Genomic DNA, 22832 nt, shown 5'->3' on the forward strand with positions numbered 1-22832 from the left:
ATGAGCATAGATAAAATAAATTTGAGAAAAATTCAAATTGTGAAATTAGATTGTCATGTAGAAGAAAAAATTAATAAATAATTATTGTTATCTTGAGGAACATATATATTCTCTATTATAGTTTTTACACGGTGCATTAAGATATCTTGAGTAACATATATATTCCTACAATTTAATTTCGACCCTCTGATGTGTCGACGAGCAAAGACAATTATTCGTGTATTTTTAAAATATTTTTTAATTTATTTTTTATTTGTGTTATTTAATTATGTATTATTTTATGATTTGTTTTTACATGTGTATAAATATGCCAAATAAAAGAATGAAATAAAATTTCACATCAACGTTCGGGCTCCAGCTGTGAAGTCACGCACATCTCACGTGCCAAATAGCTCGATCGGGCCCAAATGTGGCTCACTTACGCCGAAATTAATAATAAATGGTTCAAATTTGCAAACCCGAAAACTAGTGGCCTAATTTTGCAAAGCACGCCCTAAGTTAGGGGCTTACAAAAATTTTGAACTCGAGAGTGATTAGTGTAAAATTCTTGTATATATAATAGCAATGGAACTCAATTTTCGGCCACCCATCTGAAAAATACAAATTATGGCCATTTTTACAATTTCGGTCCAAAATACCCTTGATCATGCGGATCCTACTCTATCCAACCCAACTCGTACTCGTGATTCTCCCTATATCTACCCCCTCTTCTCTAGGCACAAATGAGTATAATTGCGTCAAGTGTACTTAATGAATGACACAATTGACACTAATTTATCTATTTGTACCATCTGTACCATCATTCAATCTTCAGTCATGTTTGGCACAATAACATGTGTAATTGAAAGTGGCAATCGTTTAATTTTGCTCAAGAAATTGTTAAAAGTGGCAATCATTTAATTTTTTCAATTGGTTTATCGGATGATTGAGTTGATATTGGTTTTACTTGTAACCACTGCTTCTGTTGAGAGAGCATTTTTTGCAATGAAGATAGTCAAAAGTGATTTGCGAAATTGTATGCAGGATGAGTGGATGAATGACAATTTGATAGTGCACATAGAAAAGGATTTTTTTTTCAACAATTGATAACGAGAAGATATTGCAACATTTTCAATCGACGAGTATACGTCGCAATCAATTGGCATCACTTTCTTAAAGAGAAACAACTAGTTCACCAAGTATTTATTCTTAGGTTATTTGTAATGTATTGAAACTTTTTAATTAGTGATGCTATTTGTAATGATTTTTTTTATATAAATTTACAATATTAAATAAAGAAATTAATGTATTGAAACTTTTTAATTAGTGATGCTATTTGTAATGATTTTTTTTTATATAAATTTACAATATTAAATAAAGAAATTAAAAGGCCGCGCCACAGGGAACTTGAACCCAAGACCTTTGGCCTTAGGCATTAACTCCTTACCGCTTGGCCAACACACGCACACATTATTTGTAATGTATTGGAACTATGTAATCTATGAAAATGTTATTCGTTATTATTACTATTTTGTTTGTATTTTAGTAAAAAAAATGTCTACAATGTACAAAATGCTCCAAAAATTTTTTTTCGATGAAAACAAAATTCCCCGCTCCGAACAAAATTCCTGGCTCCCCCACTCGTCACAAGAATCACAACATCTCTGTTTTACAGAAACAATAATTTTTATTCATGAATTTTTTTTGTTATATGAAATGAGCTAGTGTAGTATATTAACTTACAAAAAATCTATAAAAATTTAAGTTTATGTTTGACTATAACTAATAAATAACATGTATTTTTGAGTGGAAATCTAGGAGTGATCGGCATCCTCTTCTTGCATGACTTGGACTTCCTCGGCATCCTCTCCGTACCACCACGCAACCAAACAGTATATCATAAGGTTCCCAGAACTCATAACCGCCAGGAGAATATAATAATTGTCGAGGCGACTGTCTTCTAGCATAACCCGGAACCACTCCAACGGCCTCTTGCTCAAGATCACAACGTAAGGTATGGCCATAAATTTACCCAAACCCATCACCAATTCTATAAATGGCGCCCCGAATGAGCACAAATTCTCAGAAACATGAGATTCGTAGAACGAGCATAGGCCATCTTGAGAGAGTCCGCTCATTAGTCCAAGTAAAAAGTACTGTGGAGTTAGCCAATAGACGTTGATGGTGTCGTGCTGCCTGCGTGTTGCTGTCACCCAAGCAGCGAGGCAGCACGGCACACAGCATGACATTCCGATGCCGATTCGCACCAGCTCCATCTTCTGTTGGCTGTATTGCCTTTTCTCTTTAAGTTTTCTGACGACGTAGCTGGACGTTTCTGAGACCAGGAAGTCTGTGAATCTCGTCAGATTGGCGAGAAAGAGAATGGGAGTTAGAGTATTATTGTCTTGAATAAGGTTGAAGGCTTCTGCGAAGAAGAAGGTGGATCCGGAAGCGGCCACAAGGCTCAGAGTGAGGAAACAAGACCACAATGGGAGCATCTTAAACAAAATCTTCACTCTCATCACTTCTTCAACACTACTCCAATTGCCTGCCTCTGCGCCTTTGTCTAACCACCTGTGCCGTCAAATTTTCGTTTAACTAAAAAAAACCTACTACTACTACTATTATTATTATTATTATTATATGTTAATGGCTATTATAAGGTGCCGTCTCTAATTTTAATTATTTATACTTCACCAAATTTATACATGCAAAAAGAGTATTATATTTTACAAAAAGGTAATTGTGTAATTTAATATATTGTACATATAATAAATCTGAACATTTTTGTTATGTTTTATGTTTATATTTTAAATAATACTCTCTTTATTCATAAAAATTATGGTATGGCTTAGGACACGAGTTTTAATAAATAATTAAGAAAAATGTGTATAAAGTCGAGCAAGACACCCACCAAAATTGATGTATAAAATGGTTGAATTTTTCGTAATATTATGCGTGAATAAGGTTTAAACAATAAGGGATAGTTTTCAAAAAAGAAAATACTACTACCTCCATCCATCAAGATTATACTAGTTTGATTTTGGCACGAGTTTTAATAAAATAGTTGATAATTTTAAGTGGATAAAGGGTCACCTCATGTAAAAATGAGTGATTGTGGTTGAATTGAGTATAAGTGGTTATGGTTAAAAAGAGAAAGTGAGTCATGTACAAAAAAAAAGTAGTATACTATTTATAGACGTCAAATCGAATAATTATTGTATACTCTTGGTAGACGGGGGTAATAGTATAAGTTATGTGGATGGACACAAATTGTATAAAACTATAGTTTTCGTGGAAGGAGAGATTAGGTATCTATTAGAATTTTTCATCAACATAAATAACCATTTTTTGTTCCGTAAATTTAAAATTTTAGAATTTCTATTCAAAGGATTTATTTAAAAGTTATGGTAGGAGTTTTTTGTTTTAAAATTTTTAGAATTAAAATTTAATATGAATTTCATATCAATCTCTTTTCTTTTTTGCCTAATGACAAGGTGATGCTTAACTAATTAATTTAATTAATTTTTGGTTATATTTGTTATCTATAGCTAGTATTAAATTTGGATGACTTTTTTTCTTTCAAATTTACGAGTTTTTAAAAATTATACTTTTCAGAAATTATTGAACAACTGTTTCAGAAAATACTTCAAATGATAAATGTTGCTGTAAAAATAAAATAATATGTAAATTTGTTAATTAAACTTCTCTACTAGAGTAGTTAATTATAAATACTGGAAAGTAAATAATTGAGATGGATCGTACCTCAAGCATAGAACGCGAGGCTCCGGAGTTTGTGTATAGTCGAGATTTCTGTTAGCGATGGCTCTGACGATGACGATACCAACTTCTTTAAAGGGGTTTGGAATTGTGGAGACCATATAGTAGTATTTGGTACCCAACATGAACACTAAGACGCAACCACTCATCACACCTATAAGAACTATTGCGAGTTTCTTGAAGTGAAATCGCGGTAAAGGCCCAAATTGAGCGAAAATGGCAGCCACAAAGGAGACCAGATTCCACCAGAATTTGGTGCATCCTTGTCTCCTATCGCCATCGACAACCATCGGCCTAAGCTGATCCTCAAGAAACGGTTGCAGCGAGGCTATCTGCGACGCTAGGGCCAACGCCATTAGCCCTAATGCAGGGTAGAATAAGCGCAATTCAAGCTGCCTATTATCGTCATTTCCATCCGCCAGAGAGTTGAGTAACAGTCCCTGCACCCAAAATTACACATATTTCATTCACTTCCATTTTCTTCATCATATGTATATATATATATATAGGGTGTGGTTCTAGAGAGAACTACATTATTTGTGAGAACGGGAGATCCCATCAAATCTAATGCATCCACTGTAAAAATTAATGCATTCGCTGTTAAAATTAATGCACTAAATTTTTTTTAAAAAAATGCTCCCTTCAGGATTCGAACCCAGGATCTGCATTCATCCAACAAGATGATGTATACACCGTAGATCTTGATGATCGAATGACTGAAAATGGTTCTCCGGTCTTCTTTTATTTATGGTTCTTTCTTGAACCTCTCCGTATATATATATATATATATATGGGTGCGGGTTCTAGTGAGAATTACTCCCTCCGTCCGCCAAGATTATGTAAAAATTACTATATTTGGCGTCCGCCAAGATTATGTCACTTTCCTTTTATGGCAATGGTCCCACCATCATCTTTAATATTTTATCATTACTAACACTCTTTATTTACAAAAAACCGACTCAAAATTCAATCTTAACCACACATCTCATAAAGTGGTGGGACCCTTTTTCCACTACATCAAAATCATCACCAATTTTATTAAATCCCGTGCCCAAGCAATTTTACATAATTTTGGCGGACGGAGGGAGTATAATTTTTGTAAGAACTTGAGAACTATTAAAATTATTGCATTCTCTATAGAAATTAATGCATTCGCTGCTAAATTTACTGCACTCGAACAAAAATAAAAATTTCGCTCTCTTTAATATTCGAACTCAGGTCCTGCATTCATCCACCAAGATCATGCATCTACCATAGATCTTGATGATCAAAAGGCTGAAAATAGTTCTCCCTTCTTATTTTATTTAATGGTTCTTAATTATTAGAACCTCTCATATATATATATATATATATATATATATATATATATATATATATATATATATCTATATAGGGGGCCGCTCCAATGAGACCCCCTAATTTTAGTGAGATCTAGGGCACGATCTGGTGCGTTTATTTTATCAATCCTATGGCTGATATTGTATCTGGAGGGTGATTTTTTTTCGCAGGGTTCGAATCGTGGAGGTAGCAGAATATTTTAAATTTTGTTATTCATCAGTATATACTGCATTGTTCATAAGTATATACGGCCCTGTTCATCAGTATATATGTCTTATTCATTACGAATTTTTTAAATTTTATTTTTCATCAGTATATACATCTTGTTCATTAGATATACGTTTTGTTCATTAGTATTATATGTCTTATTCATTGTACTCATGTTACACGAAAAATAGGGGGTCTCACTGGAGCGCGCCCCTATATATATATATATATATAGGATTTGGTTCATGTGTAAACTCTATCTTACGGTGAAAACTAGATCCTATGAACAAACACATAAAATACGTGAACAAGAGATAGTTAAACTACAGATGCACAATTTTGATTGCATAGATGCACAATTTCAATTGCATAGATGTACAATTTTGATTTGCTTGAGTATTTTGCATTGTTGGTTTCAATTGCATAAATTGTATATTTTTTAAGTGCACAGTAAAATATAATAGATGCACAGTTTCTTTTGTTGACTAAATCCTAACCATTAGATCTAATATTTAAAAGGTCAAGATTAGGTTCATAGTTCTCATTTTAACAGAGGTTTTTATTAATTAGAACCTCTTCATATATATATATATATATATATATATATATATATATATAGGGTTGCATTCTATGACAACCGTTGCCTTAGATGGAGAATAAAGACCAATCCTTGTGCGTTGATCTCACTCAAATCAACGATCTAGATTTTTTTCGGATTTATTGTTTTAATGAAATTACTTATTATTTATCTGGTTTTAATGAACCGCTGAGGGTAAAAACGTGAACTTCTATTTCAACGAAATGATGCTGTTTAATATATCCCGTGAATCACGCATTTTCCATTCGAAGGGAAGCTGTTCCAAAACAATGGCGATTATATTTTCCCTTCCAAGAAATATTTTCACAGAAGATATAATTGAAGAATTTGGTATCGCGCTGGTGATTCGGCGTCTTCTCAATCGCCGGTGAGAAGGGTTTTATTTTTTAAGGATTCAAAATCTATACTTTCTGAATTCAAAATAGACACATTATATCGTAATACATATCAATTGATTTACTGGTTAAACCCTCAATTTTTATGATAATTTGGTCATACGAATCCTTGAACTATTTGGAATTTGTCTTTTTTAATTGTATTCGATGAACTGGTTGTATTTTTAAATCCTTTTTACTATGTTTTGATGAACTTATTGTTAATTATAATGAATTAATGTTCGGAAAATAATGTGTTGATCAAAATTTATTCATTCATGTAAAGTTATTTTATACACGTTCTTGTTCATTAACATTCTAAATGGTATACTTTTATGTTAGTTATGGAGTTGGAGCATGGAAATGAATTTGTCGTTCCAGGTACAAGTGATTTCTTATGAATAGTAATTTTAGGTTCATTTGTTCTGATTTTTAAATTTTTCCCAGATACACTCATCATTTTTTATTTGTACTTGCACATATCAATAGTATTTTCTTTTTCTTTTCGTTATTGTAAGTAGAGATGACAATGTTCTTATATTTAACAATAAGGGTACTGGAGGAGAATCACCAATACTTGGGTGTGTGTTGAAGAATCGTCCTGTCAAGAAATTGAATTATTGAGCATATGATATTTATAATATTGTGTGCATTAAGACTCCGCTCAGCTGTAGATAAAAGGCGATTGCTATGCATTGTATGCACAATGATTCTCTGGACGAGTACGAACATTTCTAAACTTTAAAAACTATAGCATCTATATTAAAATTAAGTATATTATTTAATTTTAATGTATTTATGTTTACAGTGGCAAGGTTCTTTTCATGGTAAAAGATGTTGAGTTACGTAGATATGATTTCGTTTCTATGAGAAGAGGATGTCTAGTGCAGCCATCGATAGTTAATGCATGGTCGATTATGTTGAACCACGTGTCTATATCTGATGCTGTGAAACAACCAATACGATTCTTTGCCTCTACAGACATATATGCAAGTATTCGAAGTTAAATCTGTATGTAACAGTGCTTTGTGAATATATTGTATGAAATTTTTATTTGAAGTGCTGGAACACAGATTGATTGCATATACAACAATGAAATGTCACATGTGAACCGAAAACGAACATTCTCTGATGGATTGGAGTGTGAGTTGCGTTTGTATTAAACCAACTCTCTGGGTGTAATTGACATGGTAATTTTTTGAATGCTTACACGAATTTTTTGTCTTATAATAATACTGACTTTTTGGATTGTTTTTCAGTTTTTTTTTCCCTGTATTTCCAGATGGCATCCCATATCTTCTTTGTTTTGATTTACGCAAGGAGTTGATGTTCGTTATTGACAGTTCAGTACAGTTTAATCATCTTCCTGTTGGAACCAACTACGACCTCTTGTGTGATGTTTTTGTAAGTTTCTAAACTGGAACAACGCAAAAGGTTGTCTTGATTTAATATATTTTACATACTTTTATTATATTTTAGCCTGCTCTATTGTCCGAATTTCTAAACGACAATGGAGAACATTTGAGTGCGGCGTCAGTTGCAAAATCAACAATTGAAGTCGTTCAACTCAACTGGGCAAATAAAAAGAACACAATTGACTCTTCTTTGTATTTGATGAGGCATATGGAGACTTTTGCTGGCGATACATCAACTAGTTGGATGACTGGTTTATTGAACGCAGAAAACCTTCATCTACACATATTGAGGATGAGATATTGGGTATCTATAATTTCATGGGACAAGAACAAGTTTAAGGATAGAGTTTTAATGGATTCTTCTGCAACTTATGGTTCTGAGCTCGCAGTGAATCCAACCAAATTTGATGGTATATCCTGTTAGGTTGATAATACAATTCTCTAGATTAATTTTGGTGGTGTTCTTAACATTTCCACGTTTTTGTTGGACGTATCAAATATTGTCTTTATATTATTTTTGTTATTTTTTGATGATTTATTGAATTTTTATATTATATGACGATTCTTTTTTTTTTTTTTTTTTTATATTCATGTTGCATGTGTTTGCTAGTTTTTTTACAAATGTAGTCCTCCTGTGCATTAATAATTTATTATTCATATATTTTTAAATTGTGTGAACAGACATTTATGGGTCAGTTCGTTGGACGTTTATTTATAATGTTATTTGAACATGAAGATGATATGATCGCAAAATCTCGTAATCTTGTTCTTTACAAGTTAAGTAAATTAATAATAGTAGATATATTTGACCGCAGAAAATGAGAAACGACTTTACGAAAATCTACAAATTTTGAACTATTGTTTTTAAACTTTATTCATTTGAACCACATAAAATACATATTCATTCTCATTATTTTTATTTAAACTTTATCAGCATGTTTAACTGTATTTTTTTATTAAAATAAGTATTATATTAAGTTTTTTCTGATGGCAATTTTTATTTTATTACTTATATGCATAGTTTAAGTTTTTCCCTTTATCAATGCATCCACAAAAGACAAATGTACATTAAAAATGTTCGTTGATTTGTTAGTAAAAGAAAAAATAAACGAAATAGTATTCGTTGCCATGTTCGTAAAAAATAAATGCACGCACTAATGTTCCTTAGTATTGTCGTTAAAAAACAAATAACATACTAACGAACATACTAATGTTCACTTATGCCTTCGTATGAAAGCAAACTAACATAATAAAGTTAACAAATTATGAACTGTAATATTTTTACAATAACATAAATATAAATATAAATTTGAAAAATTCACTTTTTCGCTAATAATTGCAAACATAAATTTGTTTCAAAAAAAGTAAACTATGAATTTTTTAATATGATTGAGTTATTTGGAAACCATCAACAATTTAAACAACAAGCATGAAATCATGTGCGTCAATCCTGGTATATCAAAGAGTGAGGATTCATCTTATGAATACTTGATATTTACGTTAAATGTCATAGATATAGTCAAGCAAATATTTTTACATTGGAGAAGTAATTTGATGAAGATTCAATTCCATGAACTATGCATCCACAAAACACAGTGTTCGTACATAATAATAATGAACATTCAACATGTTCGTTGTCGTGCTCGTAAACGAACAAATGAACATAATAGTATTCGTTGTTATGTTCGTAAAAAATAAATGAACATACTAATGTTATTCGATATTTTCGTAAAAAAAATAACATACTAATGAACATACCGATGTTCATCGACATTTTCGTATGAATCCAACTTGTGAAAGATCGTTCAATACAGAATTATTGATGTGTTTTTAAAATGCTCTTGAGGTCATATTCTACAATTATTAATTAAGCATCCCTATTTCATTAATATTCAACATAGTACACGAAAAATATGATTAGATTTTTAATTTAATCGAGATTAACGATTAAAATACATTCACGATAAAAATACATTCTCCTTAATGATTAAAATACATTCACCTAGTTACTAACCATTAATTGTTGGAATAATTGTAAATCAAACATTCGAACAACGAGCACCAAATCATGTGCGTCGATCTTGGTATATCAAAGAGTGATGAATCATCTTGTGAATATTTGATATTTTCATTAATTGTCATAGATATAGTGAAACAAATTTTTTATTGATGGAAAGTTAATTTGATGAGGAGCCAATTCCGTCAACAATGAATCCACAGAACACAGTGTTCGTATAAAACACAAGTGTACATACATGTGTTCGTGAATGCGTTCATAAAAGAAAAAATGAACATAATAGTAGTCGTTGATATGTTCGTAAAAAATGAATGCACATAATAATGTATTTGGATATTTTCGTAAAACACTAATTAACATACTAGTGAACATACTAGTGTTCATCGATATTTTCATATGAAAATAAATTAACATAATAATGTTAGAATATTATGAACTGCAATATTTTTACAAAAAATAAATATGAACATAAATTTGGCATCAAAGGACACAGCCTCTCCAAACAAGCTGAAATTCTTAATCGAAGTTCCATCAGCCCAGATGATTCGACGCAATTTATTCTCTTCATCTACGTCGTGGAAGAATTTAAAACCATTACCAAGATCCTGCTTATTCGTAAATAATTCCAACAACATATGTGCATCGAATCCTTTGGAATGCACTTTCAAATCCCTAGCAAAATTCTTGAAATCATTACCTGTGCATCCAATTCGATCGTAACTGCCCATGATCTCTCTGAACATACGGAATGAACCATCGGACCAATGCTAGCCTTTATACCAGAAATTATGAACCTTTGTTGAAATTCATCAAGATTCCTGTTACTTTGCATAAGGTCTCTAGCTGGTAGTGGTACCATGGAATGTGTATGACCCTCCCAAAATTGAGTAAGCTTGTAGCAGCTTTCCATAGCAATCTTAATAATAACTTTAGCTTTACAAGCAACCTTGCAAGATGTTGTCTTTCGTTTCTTTGTGCCGGAATCATTGGTACGCATCTGAGGTTCGTTTGTCTTTTTCCATACTCCTTCCCTGTTACAAACCACATATTGCCAGGTGATTGTATCATCTTTCTTTTTTCGGTTTGTGCTCATTCGGGTGTCGAATCCACAAACTTTGGCATAATCTTTATAAAACTTAACAGCTTCTGCTAAGGTGCTAAATATCATGCCATTGTGAGGTTTCTTAGAATCATCGCAGAGCGGATAACACAATTGGCCATCTGGTGTTCTTGAATATGTGAGTTCTGCAAGTGGTAACTGTAAATTAAATATGATAATGTATACGAACATACTCTGTCAATGGATAAACAAAGTTATCATCGTTGTACAAATTATAAATGCACATAATCAAACTGCATACTCTAAGTGTTTTGGTACATAATGGTTAAAAAAGATATGAATTTGTCATTCAATTTTTGCAATATAATACTTGTAAATATTCGTTAAACTAAAAAGGACGAATTTAGGACGTAATGTTACGAACATACTATGTGAACTGCTGAACGAATTGACGTTCATAAAAAATTCTAAATGCACATAATCAATTTGTCTTTAACTGTAATCCTTCGTCAAAATTAAAGGGATGAATTGTCGCCCAGCATCATATTAAATAACATAATGATACGAAGATACTCTGTCAATAGATGAACGGAGTTAAGTTCGAATAAAATTATAAATGCACATAATTCTTTTGGTTATTGTGGCACATAATCCATCTGGTTATTAGATTCGTATTAAACTATAAATGCACATAAAATAACACATCTTCATGAATATATAAGAATTAATGAATGTCACTCTGGAATATATAACATTGACTAATTATGGATTCAACAAAATAAAACATATAGATTATTTAATTTTGAACTGTTCGAACAAATAAAATGATAAACAAATAATAAGAATTTGCTGAAATATTAACAATAAAAATCACCTTGATTTTCCATAAAATCTTCTGCAACAAATGAAATCGTTCTTCAATGGTGGACTGGTATTGACGATGCAAATAGGAAAAGATGAAAACGATACAAAAAATGCATCAAAAACGTTTATAGTTTGTAACAAACATATCTTAATAATGATTTACCATAAATAAAAGATTTGATATGATTCATATATAGCTAATAACGGCTGTGCAAAAGATTAATTTACATTCTTAGCCTTAATGAATTTAAATGGCCGAAAATTAAATAATCAGATCAAATAAATCATGACCGCAAGATTACATGGATTTAACGCTTTAGATTTGGTCTTCGTTCTCTATATAGGGGAGTGGTCTTCATTGAACTCTCCCCTATATATATATATATATATATATATATATATATATATATATATATATATATATAGGCCAAGGTTCAATGAAGAAGGCCTAAATGTAAGAAAGAAGAGAGAAGTAATCTCATCCGTTGATCTTATCTAATCTAACGGATATGATTTGTTCACGCCATGTTCAACGGATTTTTTCATTGAACATATGGGGGGTCGAAACTCAGAACCCCCAAAAATATTGTATATGTTCACGAATGTTCAACGAAAAAATCCGTTGAACATGGCGTGAACAAATCATGTCCGTTAGATTAGATAAGATCAACAGATGAGATTACTTCTCTCTTCTTTCTTACATTTAGGCATTTTTCATTGAACCTAACCCTATATATAGATATATATATATTAGAGGAACTATTTTCAATTCTTAGATTATCAAGATCTACAATTGATTCATCAGATTCATCACCTTGTTGGATGAATTCATGCTCCTGAGTTCGAATCTCATAGGTAGCAAATCAAATGCCTCGTAGAGAGTATGTTTTGATTATAACTACTCACAGTGATGCAAAATGCAGTAGAGATAACCACCATCTGGAAGCGGCCGGTATAAATGTTAGCTACATAAGCGAACAACGCAACGAGAATTGCGATTGTTCCTTCCATCAAATTCACGACCACTACAGCTCTTCGGAGGTCGTACTCCTCCCACGCGTCGGTGAGACGCGTTATCAAAATGTTCAGAAATGTCTTCTCCACCAACTTGTAGCTGAATATGAGGCCTGCATTTAATATAATTGTGTTGCAAAATCAATGCATATATACTTTTGTTAAAAAGAGTAGATTGAATTTTGCAAGATTGTATGAATATTGTTACCTAAGATGAACAAGATGGAGTTCGTGAAAACGACGTAGTAATGAAACGTCTCCCGACACCAGTGTAGAACTTGGATGGGCTTCATGGCTGTATATTGAGATTTTAACCTGTTTAATTCTTATACATACGCATATTTGATCACTCATCTTCCTCTCAAGTCAGCCATATATATTACTCCCTCTCTCCATAAAATATTCCTACTCATTTTTTGGACATAACCCCATTAACTAATCATCCTTGAAATTTCTACATATTTACACATACTACCGCTAATGAGTCTATATAAATCTATTAACTATCACCCCTTTTTATAAATTGTGGGGCACCTTCTCCATTCACCAGAAACACACGATTAAGTTTTTCTAAAACTCGTGTTCAAAAATTGAGGAAGATGTTTCATATATAGATGGAGGGAGTTAGTCATTTATATCATCTGCTTTACAGCGATGAGTTTTAGGCTTCTTTTGCAAATTACAGTATTCGATTGGGTGGTCCTCAGATGGTTAGTATTCTTTGATTTAATATTTTCTAATGTGGTACCATCAATCAACTTTTTCTTTTGGCAAATTCTATGACTGCCTAAAAGTAGCAATTAATGGTAATCCCTATTAATTAAGTATTGATTCAAAAGTTCCTCAAGAAAATGAAACAACCTTTCTCTACATTTGCGATTAATCTAATGAATTCTTTTAACAAATATTAGTGTCATTTTTTTTATTAAATAATGATGGTTAGACAGAAGTATAAGGGGATTAAAGTTATGATGATATTCATAAACATATCGCTTGAGTTCTCTCGCGTTAATTAACCTGTATCGACGGAAGCAGTACAAAATCTGTATATATAAGAAAGCAACTACTTGGGTGTGTAGAAAGTAAAGATTAAACCACTGAAATATACCTTAGATATACAAGAAAGCAAAGAACAATTAAAGAGCTTTATTAATTAATATTGCAAGTAAAGTCAAGTAAAAAACAATATTCTCGAAAAAGCAATATGTGGGTTTTCTGTTAACTTTACACATGAATCATGATCGTGCATATAATTGCGTAACTTTGAATAGTTATTCTTTTTTTCAAACTTACAAGGCATCAAACCACATCATTTGTTTCTTACATTTAAAAAAAATGGTAGTAAAATCTAAATTGGACTTTTTCTTTAATTAGATGTAAGTTTCTTGTAAAGAATAATCCTAAGTACTTCGTGGCATCTAGAGAACCACGTCAATTTTTCCAAGTCAGAAAAATGGACGGAGTATACAATCAATACAAAATCACAATAATTTTTAAGAAAGAAAATTGATAATCACAATATAATTATATTGCAAAAAAAAAGATGTGGGGCTTAAAGTGATATTTACTCTTCTTATTTTTACGAGAAAAGAAGGCACAATCAGAACTGATTTTCTAGTCGAACAGAGTAAAAGTAGAACAACATAGTATAACTCAAATATTTAACCAATATCTCCTATCACCGAATCTGACATGGTTTCCACGTGACCTTTCAAGCATTTCATCGAACACTTTCTGCACCTCTATATAAGTTCAGAAACAGATCAACCCGTGAATAGATATATTATTTCCGCGATATAAATTGATTATATGGAGAATATGCAAAATGAAATCCTCAATATCAGTTCAGAAACAGATCAACACTTTCTGGGCCTCATACAATTGAGGCCCGGAAACTGTTCGACGAAATGATCGAATTGATTTATTTATTTTTCCCCGTTTCCACTTTTTGAACTGATGAAAACAAATCAGGTTTATTAAATCTTTTTCATTAGGATGGATTCCGAATTTCAAACACGCCTAATGCAAAGATAAATTTAGATGATGGTACAAAAGAATCAAACAATGGTACAAAAGTACCCTCCAATATCACAAATAGGAAAAATATCATTAATGTGCAATTTGTGGTAGTAAATTATAGAAAGAACACATAAAAAAAAAAAAAAAAAAAACAAGGCTTAGTCACACAAAATTGCCAATTTCTTCACCATTAATTTCAACTGATGGATTTTAATGCGATGCTTGTTTGTATTTCACATTAAACAATAGTCTGGACGGCAACAACTGGACTAAGTTATCCGCTGCGCAATATTGTCCTTACATTACCTCAAATTTAATAAGGTAAATGCCACTTTATATTTCATCGTTTTAGTGAATTCTAAAAAATGTCTCAACCTAACGATAATATTAAAACGATACCCAACCTACCAAAAAAATAATATTTGTGTCCTATTAAAATTTCGATAATATCAAAACGATACCCAACCTACCAAAAAAATATTATTTGTGTCCTATTAAAATTTTTGGGAGACCGAAATTGACGTGGACTACCGAAGAGTCTACATGGCTTATGTACCTGGAATTATTTATCCACCTGGAACAATTGTTTTAATATCCAAAAAAAATTATTGTGCCGTGACTGCGACGCCGGCGAGGCCGCCGACCGTCTGCTTGCGCGACTCTTTCTCTTCTCGCCTTTACCCTCTTGCTAAAAGCTAAGGTGGTTTCCCCCTACAAACCCGAGCCATAGCTCTTCTTCGTCAGGACTTATTGCCGCTGTCAATGGAGTTCTGAAATTTGGGTGACATCGGGACTCACATTCGCCTTCTCCTTTGTTCTCTCTGAAAATCGTCGTCGCCTCTGGAACCGGTGAGAAGTTCCTCGCTTGCCTCTTTGCTCATTTTCCACTATTTGAACCAATAGATCCCCTCTTAATTCCACTACACTTCTCCACAAATTTCAGCAAATCCAAGGAATTAGTGATTAAAGTTAAAGAAGATTTCATTTTTTTTGTTGCATTTTCCAATTCTTTATCCACAAATTCGAGTCAAATCAGAAAGAACAAAGAAGAGAGAATTTTTTGAAAAGGGGATGAGAAAAAGAAAAAGGAAAAGGAGAGAGAGAGCTAGGGTTACCTGGACAAGCAGCCCAGCACGGGTTTTAATAAAATGTGAGTGAAGTTAGTTTAGGAGTAAGGGTCTCACTTTAAATGTGAGTGGAATGGTGTGAATCCTACTACTAAAAATGGATGTGGCATATTTTTTGTGGACGGACGAAAAAGGAAATTGTGGCATATCTTTGGTGGACGGATGGAGTATCTTAATATTTTTTATTTAAAGGAAAGGAATTATAGATGTATGATTGAGATTCATATCATGCTTGCATTACATATATATACACTACAACAAATAGTAGTATATGTGACAAACTTACCTTATGTGACGAAATTTAGTTTCTTTGGATTTTGCCGGCCCTACTTCCATAGGGCCAAGGGCTTAGGGGCTATAAGGAAGTGAAAAATATTATCATTCTTTGAAGTGAAAATAAGGAATGAAATATGGTGAATTTTTCTTTTGAGTAAAATGTGAGAAAAGAAATAAGATATTTAAAGACATAATTTTTTGTTATCCTTCCTGTTTCCTATTCATCAAAGTGAACGCACCCATATACTAGTAGATTTTTGCACGCACGCACATATATTGAATAGAGGGTGATTCTATTCATGACCCTCATTTTCCTCATTGTAGGTCCCTATATAATAAAATAATAAATTTATTATTCTATCCTCACAACCCCAAATTAAAATTTTATTAAAATACCATAGCCCCCATTTGTCATGTCTGTGAATCCTTGACATTCACCGCCCTGCTACCACTTTCGACTCTTGTCACCCTTGTTAGAAATGAATATTGGGCTCATTCCTCTCTTAAAAGGCCTTGTAAGGGAGAGGATTGCCTCACCATATAAAGTGGCTCATGCCACTATCTCTAATCCAATGTGGGACACTTCAATACACCCCGCACGCGCAGCGTGGACTATCCCAAACGCCATCTGTTGACAACGATATTGGGGAGGGGCATAATTGGATTGGGTTGGCTCTGATACCATGTTAGAAATGGATATTGAGCCCATTCCTCCCTTAAAAGGCCTTGTAAGGGAGAGGGTTGCCTCACCATATAAAGTGGCTCATGCCACTATCTCCAATCCAATGTGGGACACTTCAATGTTGAAATTCTACTGAAGCAGTTGCAACCTCAACCCCGACGAGTTCTACTTCAAATGATCCAACAACCTCAACACTTCATCAACCACCACCCCACCATACCATCAAAATCTCCTCGCGCAACAACATGCAGTAATGTAAGGTAAGAATTAATTACTTAAATCATGTTATAGATTTCATTAGAAGAGAAAAAGGAATTAGAATTGAAGCATGAAAGATCGGAATTTTCTTTCTCCTATATTTATTTCCTTTTGGGTCACTGCTAGTATTCTGGAAACTAGAGGAAGAAGGGATTGTAAATTGGTGAATCAGTGGACAACGGTGGCCGACGATGATGGACGGTGACAAGCGGCACCGTCCTACCATCAATGCCAGAGCATGGCGTTGGCGGCGGTGCGTTTCAACAATAAAGGCAGGCGGCAGGCTCAAGCACCCCATTCTCGCTCGCAAAATCAAAGCTTATATTGAAGTGTCCCACATTGGATTGGAGATAGTGGCATGAGCCACTTTATATGGTGAGGCAATCCTCTCCCTTAAAACGCCTTTTAAGAGAGGAATGAGCCCAATATCCATTTCTAACAGCTTACCTCAAATCGCTTTTCGCCAAATCCGACAAGCCCAATTAAGCTGCTGCAATACCAAAACCCCACAAAATTTAGACAATAATGCAAAGAGAAAGCCGGCAATAGATACTGTAATCAGCAAATTCAACAAAGATTGCGACTGCGATGCTGATATTGTGCAGAGGAGATTGTTTTCGAGCACCATCAAACGACATTCTCCATCATGTCGTCGTCTTCCTCCAATTCTTTTTCTTAGGATTGTGGGTCACCATCAGGAATTTGCGTATTGAAAATTGGGAGATCTCTCACAAGCATAAAAATAGGGTACGATGATAGGGATTGATTTATAATTAAATAGAATTTTAATTTGGGACTATAAAGATAAAGTAATAAATTTATTCTAATATATTTAATTTAATATATCTTTAATTAGAGCTATCAGCTATGCTGAGTAAAGCGCATGATACAACAATTAAAAATAATGACCTCCAACTGCATCCACTCAGAAGGCATGCATTAATTTAGTTCTCAGCAAGGCCCAATAAATGGCCCACAGGTTATGCCCAATGTTTTTCAGTGTATGGGTTAAATAAAGGCCCAAAGGACATGTAACAAAACATTGCTAATGGTCATCAACATACAGAGCAACTGTATAAACTATGAATTTCTTTGTAACTACTCCATGTCTCCATCTGTCCACAAAACAACTTTATATCTTTCCTTTTTAAAATATCCACAAAAAAACTTCATACTTATTTTTGGATTATACTCCACTATTTACTTTTCACTTTTTCCCAACTCCCAATATTAATTACTATATAACGTTTTTATCACTTCCAATACACATAACAATTTTTTCTCCTCTCTTAATAAAATAAACTTTTTCTTAAAACACGTGTCCCTGCTAGAAGTTCTTTCGTGAACGGAGGAAGTATGAATTTATCAAAACTTCCACCATGAACACATAAACTCAGATTCATCGAAACTGAACAAATTTTTATAAATAAACAACAGAATCTGAGACTCATCATTCAACTGTAGTCCTTTGCCGCCTTATCCAATAAATGGCCCACAGGTTAGATTCTCTCCAACTACACATCACCTGAAATTTACATGTTTTTTAACTAACTCTCTCCTAGCACAAGTTAAGCACACAAGATAGTTACATGATGCACATTCCAATCCACCATAGTTATACTCATCCATATCACAAATATTACATCTTCTCTTGATTGTGACACAATTGAATGTGAGAGGGTGGTTAGGGTGAATACCCTCCAACACAAATCGGCGCCCAAATTTGATGTTTCTGTACCAACCAGATGCACTTCTGAGGCAAAAGAGGTGGAAAGAAAGATCGCATTGGCGACAGTGATACATCCACTTCTTGGGATGCAATTCTTCTTCACAAAAATCACAGAAGAAATCGGAGGGATGGTCGAGAGAGGCATCAAATGTGAGCCGCAATGAATGGGTAGTGTCCCACTCATGCTTTCTTATGCTCTTGGGCAGCATAGCACATTTCAGTTCCAGCGCAAAATCACAGTCATCGCTGCTGCTGCAGCAATAGGCAGTACAATTGGAAAGTATTCTTCCACAGCCGCACTTCTTGGTTTTGCCACCTGATGATATTCTAGTTAAGATTAGTGGTTTGTGATGATGAGGGTGAGATTCATGTCTGATAGTTTTCGGTAGAGACGCACACTTGACATCGATCTTCATCTTGCACCCTTCACACTCATACACCCGTCCATTTGTGCTGATGTTACAAAGCTCACACGTGAAGAGACTAAAGTCCATATCCGTGAATGCTGAGCTTGTATAGAGTGTGAATCTATGGTTTTTATCATTTGTTTCTGGGCAGTCACCATATAAATTCCGAGAAAAAGAAGAAGATGATGATAAAGTGTTGGGTAAGAAGTAGCAAATGGAGTGGACAAAGTATTTGCAAGCAGTAGCAGCAGCAACAGAGCACTCATAATATGGAGGAGAAGATATGGGTGTTACGCACACGTCGCATATCTTCACTTCACCATCATTTTCTGCTTCATCTTCATCTTCCTCTTCCTCTTTTTCACCCTCGATTTTGTTGGAATCATCTTCTTCTTCTTCCTGGGGCTCTAAAACCAAACTCAAAGGATGCTTGTGATAATTGAATAAAAATGAAAAACTTGCATAGGTTTCCTCCATATTCACTGTTTTTGGCATGTCTTTTACATCTGGGATTTTGTTAATACCTTTCTCTCTCATCACAAAAGGTGTGAGCAGCTCTTTGGATATGTCATGCGCATATAGAGGGAACTCAATAACACTGGAATTACCATCATTATCATCGCCATCTCTGAAATTATACGAATATGTATTATTAACTTATGATATATAATTTCTCAAGACTTGTAAATCAATGAATCAATTAAATAAGCACGCGAAAAACAAAAATGGCAGAGCACGACAAGCAAGATTATGAGGCAAGAAGTTTAATTTATACTATCTTACAAGTACTTTGAGTCTCTCTCTGGCTTCACGTTCGTGGATGCAACACACCTGATATGCGCAAAGAATCTGCAAACACCGCAAAAATACACCCAACATGTTTTGCCTAATCTTTTGAGACAGACATCACAATTGTATATGTATCTGTGATGTTCCACCGGAAAAGTGAAGGCAAGAGAAAGAGGATGGTGATGGTATTGGAGATTTATGGGGAGAACGAGAGGCAACGATGCACAACTCTTGTGAATCCAAAACTCACATATGCTGCATATATACGCCATGTCCACATCTTCAACGCCACAACCATCACAACAAAATGGCAACGGGGGCTTTCTCATCAGTGTCAAAGGGTGATTAGGGTGACTTGGGTGTTGTAACTCTCTTCTCTCTTCTAATATGGCATCTATGATTATTATTGGGCATGTTATGTCGATGTCAAAATCACAACTAGAACATCTGTACGAAAGAACCCTACCAAGATCGCGCAAGCAAAGATCACACCAAGGACTAACCAAGTAATTGTGGTAATCAAATAAGGAAATAGGATGTTGAGGGTGTTTAGGGTGCCATATTTCACTAGGTAATTCTCCACATTTCTTGTGGAGGATAATCCTATCCAAACAATGTTGCACCGCGCAAACATATGCCAACTCCAAATTCGTTACCAGATTACCACACCCATAACAATTTGGAGGCTCTTCCTTACTCACATTTTCTGTGAGAATCAAAGGATGTTCATGGTAGAAACGGTTGATAACCTTCTTCTCCATGGCTGAATCTCTATGCTGCAGTGCAAGAATATAGATCACAAAATTACTCAAACTATATATGCATGCAAAATATATAAATATAAATTTGTGAGAGTAATGTGTGCATTAATTAATTGAACGAATGAGATGTCAATCTACACTACCTAACATACTAGCCAGATTTCTAGAGTTTATGTGCAAAAACAAATCATGAAATAACAAAAGTAAAGTATACATAAAGTTTGAGTTCTCTCGTGCAAACCTGTGTTGACGGAAATAGAGCAAAATTTGTATATATGTAATCAGAAATACAAAAAGACAAAACAGAGTATGAGATGTGGAATGTGTGCAAACACTTGGATTTATAATTCAGATCATGATCAAACCGCTGTATATATATAATGCATACTTGAACCGAATATACTTAGATTGACATGACAGCAAAGAACAAAGAGCACAAAGAGCACAAATATTCTCAACAAAGTAATATGTGGGCCTTCTATTAACTTCAACATTGAGCAAATCTTTATGCTCATATAAATATTTGTTTATGCCAAAGATCAATATATATAGTCCCACTGCTCTGTGAAATAGAAATTGAAATACTTGAGGAAATACTTTGAAGGTAATAAACAACATTAAGACCCACGCTAAAGTGAAATACAAATTGAAAGTATGAAACCATATAATCTCAGTAGTATAGTTTTGTTCTGATTTTTTTAAGGAGGCTATACAATGAGAGCTCTGTATTAATTTTTGTTAGTGAGGGATATAATTAAGATTTAAGGGGAGACCAGACCATACCTATTCACCCGAACACTTGAGAACTACTCTAGCTAGTTTTATTCGTGTTGAAAAGAAAATTCGACCAGCGATAGAAACAATTATTTCAGTTCACAATCCTCTCCAAAAACATATAGCACCTTCTTCAAATCTGTGAACACCAATTTTTTCTACATAATGAAAATTTAAGGAAAGAATTTAAATTTAACACACAAGCATGGAATATATGTAGATTTAAAATGCGTGCCCCCTTTCAAAATAAGATAAAATATTACATTAATTGAGTTTTGTGTTGTAAAAATAAGTGTATGAGGGAGGAAGGAAAAATAAATACTGTGAGTTTTTAAGATGTATTGCATCAATGTATATCCATGTTATAAGTTTGAAAGCTCTTACCTCACAAATTCTTTATGTAATTACTTATGAACGTGAAGTTGAGGGCCTTCATTCCTGAGTTCCAATTGTTCCTCTACTATTCTTCGAGCTAAATCCACCACAGTAGCCCTACAATCTTCCAACTCAATTGATCAAAGTGTTGGTATGTCTCCGATGCTCAAAGGAATCTCCCTAATTCACCAAATACTCCCATATATAGAGATAACATGGTTTTATATAAACTGGCAAATTATTACACTACAAAAAAACGCCGAAATACCGGCGGAAAATCCGCCGGCAATTACCGGCGGCCCAACGACGGCAAACAAGGCGGGTCGTTTGTATACATTTACCGGCGGCGTTTTGCTGCCGGTAATGAAATCAGTCTCCGGCAGGAAAACACCGCCGCCCTCCGGTGAAGGTTGCCGGCGGCAAAATATCCATAAATATATAATTATGATATATTTTTTTAATATTAAAATATAGCTATACTTTAATGATCAAATATTGATCGAATATAATAATTATTTGTTATATAAAATTACATTAGATTTATATTAAATAAATTTAGTGTAATAGCTAATAAATTAATATATATTTATAATATATATATATATATATATAATACTAATTTATGAAATTAATTTTAAAATAAAATATGTAATAAGGATAAAATAGACAATCCATATGTTGTTCCCAATACACTTTTTATATTAGTATAGATTAATTAGGTGGAAATCTAACACCTCATTTAGTATGAAATATCCTGAACAGAAAATCTGCTTGTTTCTGAATTTTGAATTAGCTATATTTCTTCCATGTCGTTGACTTTGTTAGATGCAAGATGCAATTTACCCACGACATAGTTACATGATGCACATTCTAATCCAACAAAGTCATACACATACTTATCACAAATATCACATCTTCTCTTGATTGTGACGTAATTGAATGTGAGTGGGTGATTAGGGTGTATCACATATTATGACTAAATAGCACTA

The 22832-nt window shown here is 33.5% G+C and overlaps 2 protein-coding genes and 1 long non-coding RNA gene across 6 annotated transcripts; 1 reads left to right on the forward strand and 2 right to left on the reverse strand.

Moving 5' to 3' along the window:
* Positions 1-1652: 1652 nt before the first annotated feature.
* On the reverse strand, positions 1653-13235 carry LOC130990941 (protein NRT1/ PTR FAMILY 5.5-like). Its single transcript, XM_057915165.1, has 4 exons — positions 12855-13235; positions 12539-12759; positions 3745-4199; positions 1653-2553 (listed from the first exon to the last, which is right to left on the reverse strand). Exons 1-4 carry the CDS (start codon positions 12937-12939, stop codon positions 1794-1796), a joined length of 1521 nt encoding a protein of 506 aa, XP_057771148.1. The 5' UTR covers positions 12940-13235; the 3' UTR covers positions 1653-1793.
* LOC130990950 (uncharacterized) lies at positions 5972-8119 on the forward strand. Its single transcript, XR_009090991.1, has 6 exons — positions 5972-6269; positions 6619-6657; positions 6829-6998; positions 7085-7466; positions 7536-7680; positions 7756-8119. It is a non-coding gene; the product is annotated as an uncharacterized LOC130990950 (long non-coding RNA).
* A 5171-nt stretch (positions 13236-18406) lies between the features above and the next one.
* LOC130990956 (uncharacterized) lies at positions 18407-22019 on the reverse strand. Of its 4 annotated transcripts, XM_057915183.1 has the most exons (4): positions 20936-21049; positions 19928-20709; positions 19135-19772; positions 18407-19053 (listed from the first exon to the last, which is right to left on the reverse strand). In XM_057915183.1, exons 2-4 carry the CDS (start codon positions 20692-20694, stop codon positions 18530-18532), a joined length of 1929 nt encoding a protein of 642 aa, XP_057771166.1. In that variant the 5' UTR covers positions 20695-20709; positions 20936-21049; the 3' UTR covers positions 18407-18529. The 4 variants fall into 4 exon arrangements, with proteins under 4 accessions (XP_057771166.1, XP_057771158.1, XP_057771162.1 ...); XM_057915175.1 differs by lacking the exon at positions 20936-21049 and adding an exon at positions 21853-22019 and having other exon boundaries at positions 18407-19772; XM_057915179.1 differs by having other exon boundaries at positions 18407-19772; positions 19934-20709; positions 20936-21078.
* Positions 22020-22832: the final 813 nt, after the last annotated feature.

This window comes from Salvia miltiorrhiza, chromosome 1, assembly GCF_028751815.1.
Source record: "Salvia miltiorrhiza cultivar Shanhuang (shh) chromosome 1, IMPLAD_Smil_shh, whole genome shotgun sequence".
Classification (NCBI taxonomy): domain Eukaryota; kingdom Viridiplantae; phylum Streptophyta; class Magnoliopsida; order Lamiales; family Lamiaceae; genus Salvia; species Salvia miltiorrhiza.

Bases quoted from the DNA above. Each gene is read 5' to 3' on its own strand.
- LOC130990941 (XM_057915165.1), bottom strand. From the start codon at position 12,939: ATGAAGCCCATCCAAGTTCTACACTGGTGTCGGGAGACGTTTCATTAC. The intron at 12,760-12,854 runs GTAACAATATTC...TATTAAATGCAG, and splicing joins CTCCATCTTGTTCATCTTAG to GCCTCATATTCAGCTACAAG. The intron at 2,554-3,744 runs GTACGATCCATC...TTGACGGCACAG, and splicing joins CCTCGCGTTCTATGCTTGAG to GTGGTTAGACAAAGGCGCAG.
- LOC130990956 (XM_057915175.1), bottom strand. From the start codon at position 20,694: ATGGAGAAGAAGGTTATCAACCGTTTCTACCATGAACATCCTTTGATT. The intron at 19,773-19,927 runs GTAAGATAGTAT...GTATAATTTCAG, and splicing joins GAGAGAGACTCAAAGTACTT to AGATGGCGATGATAATGATG.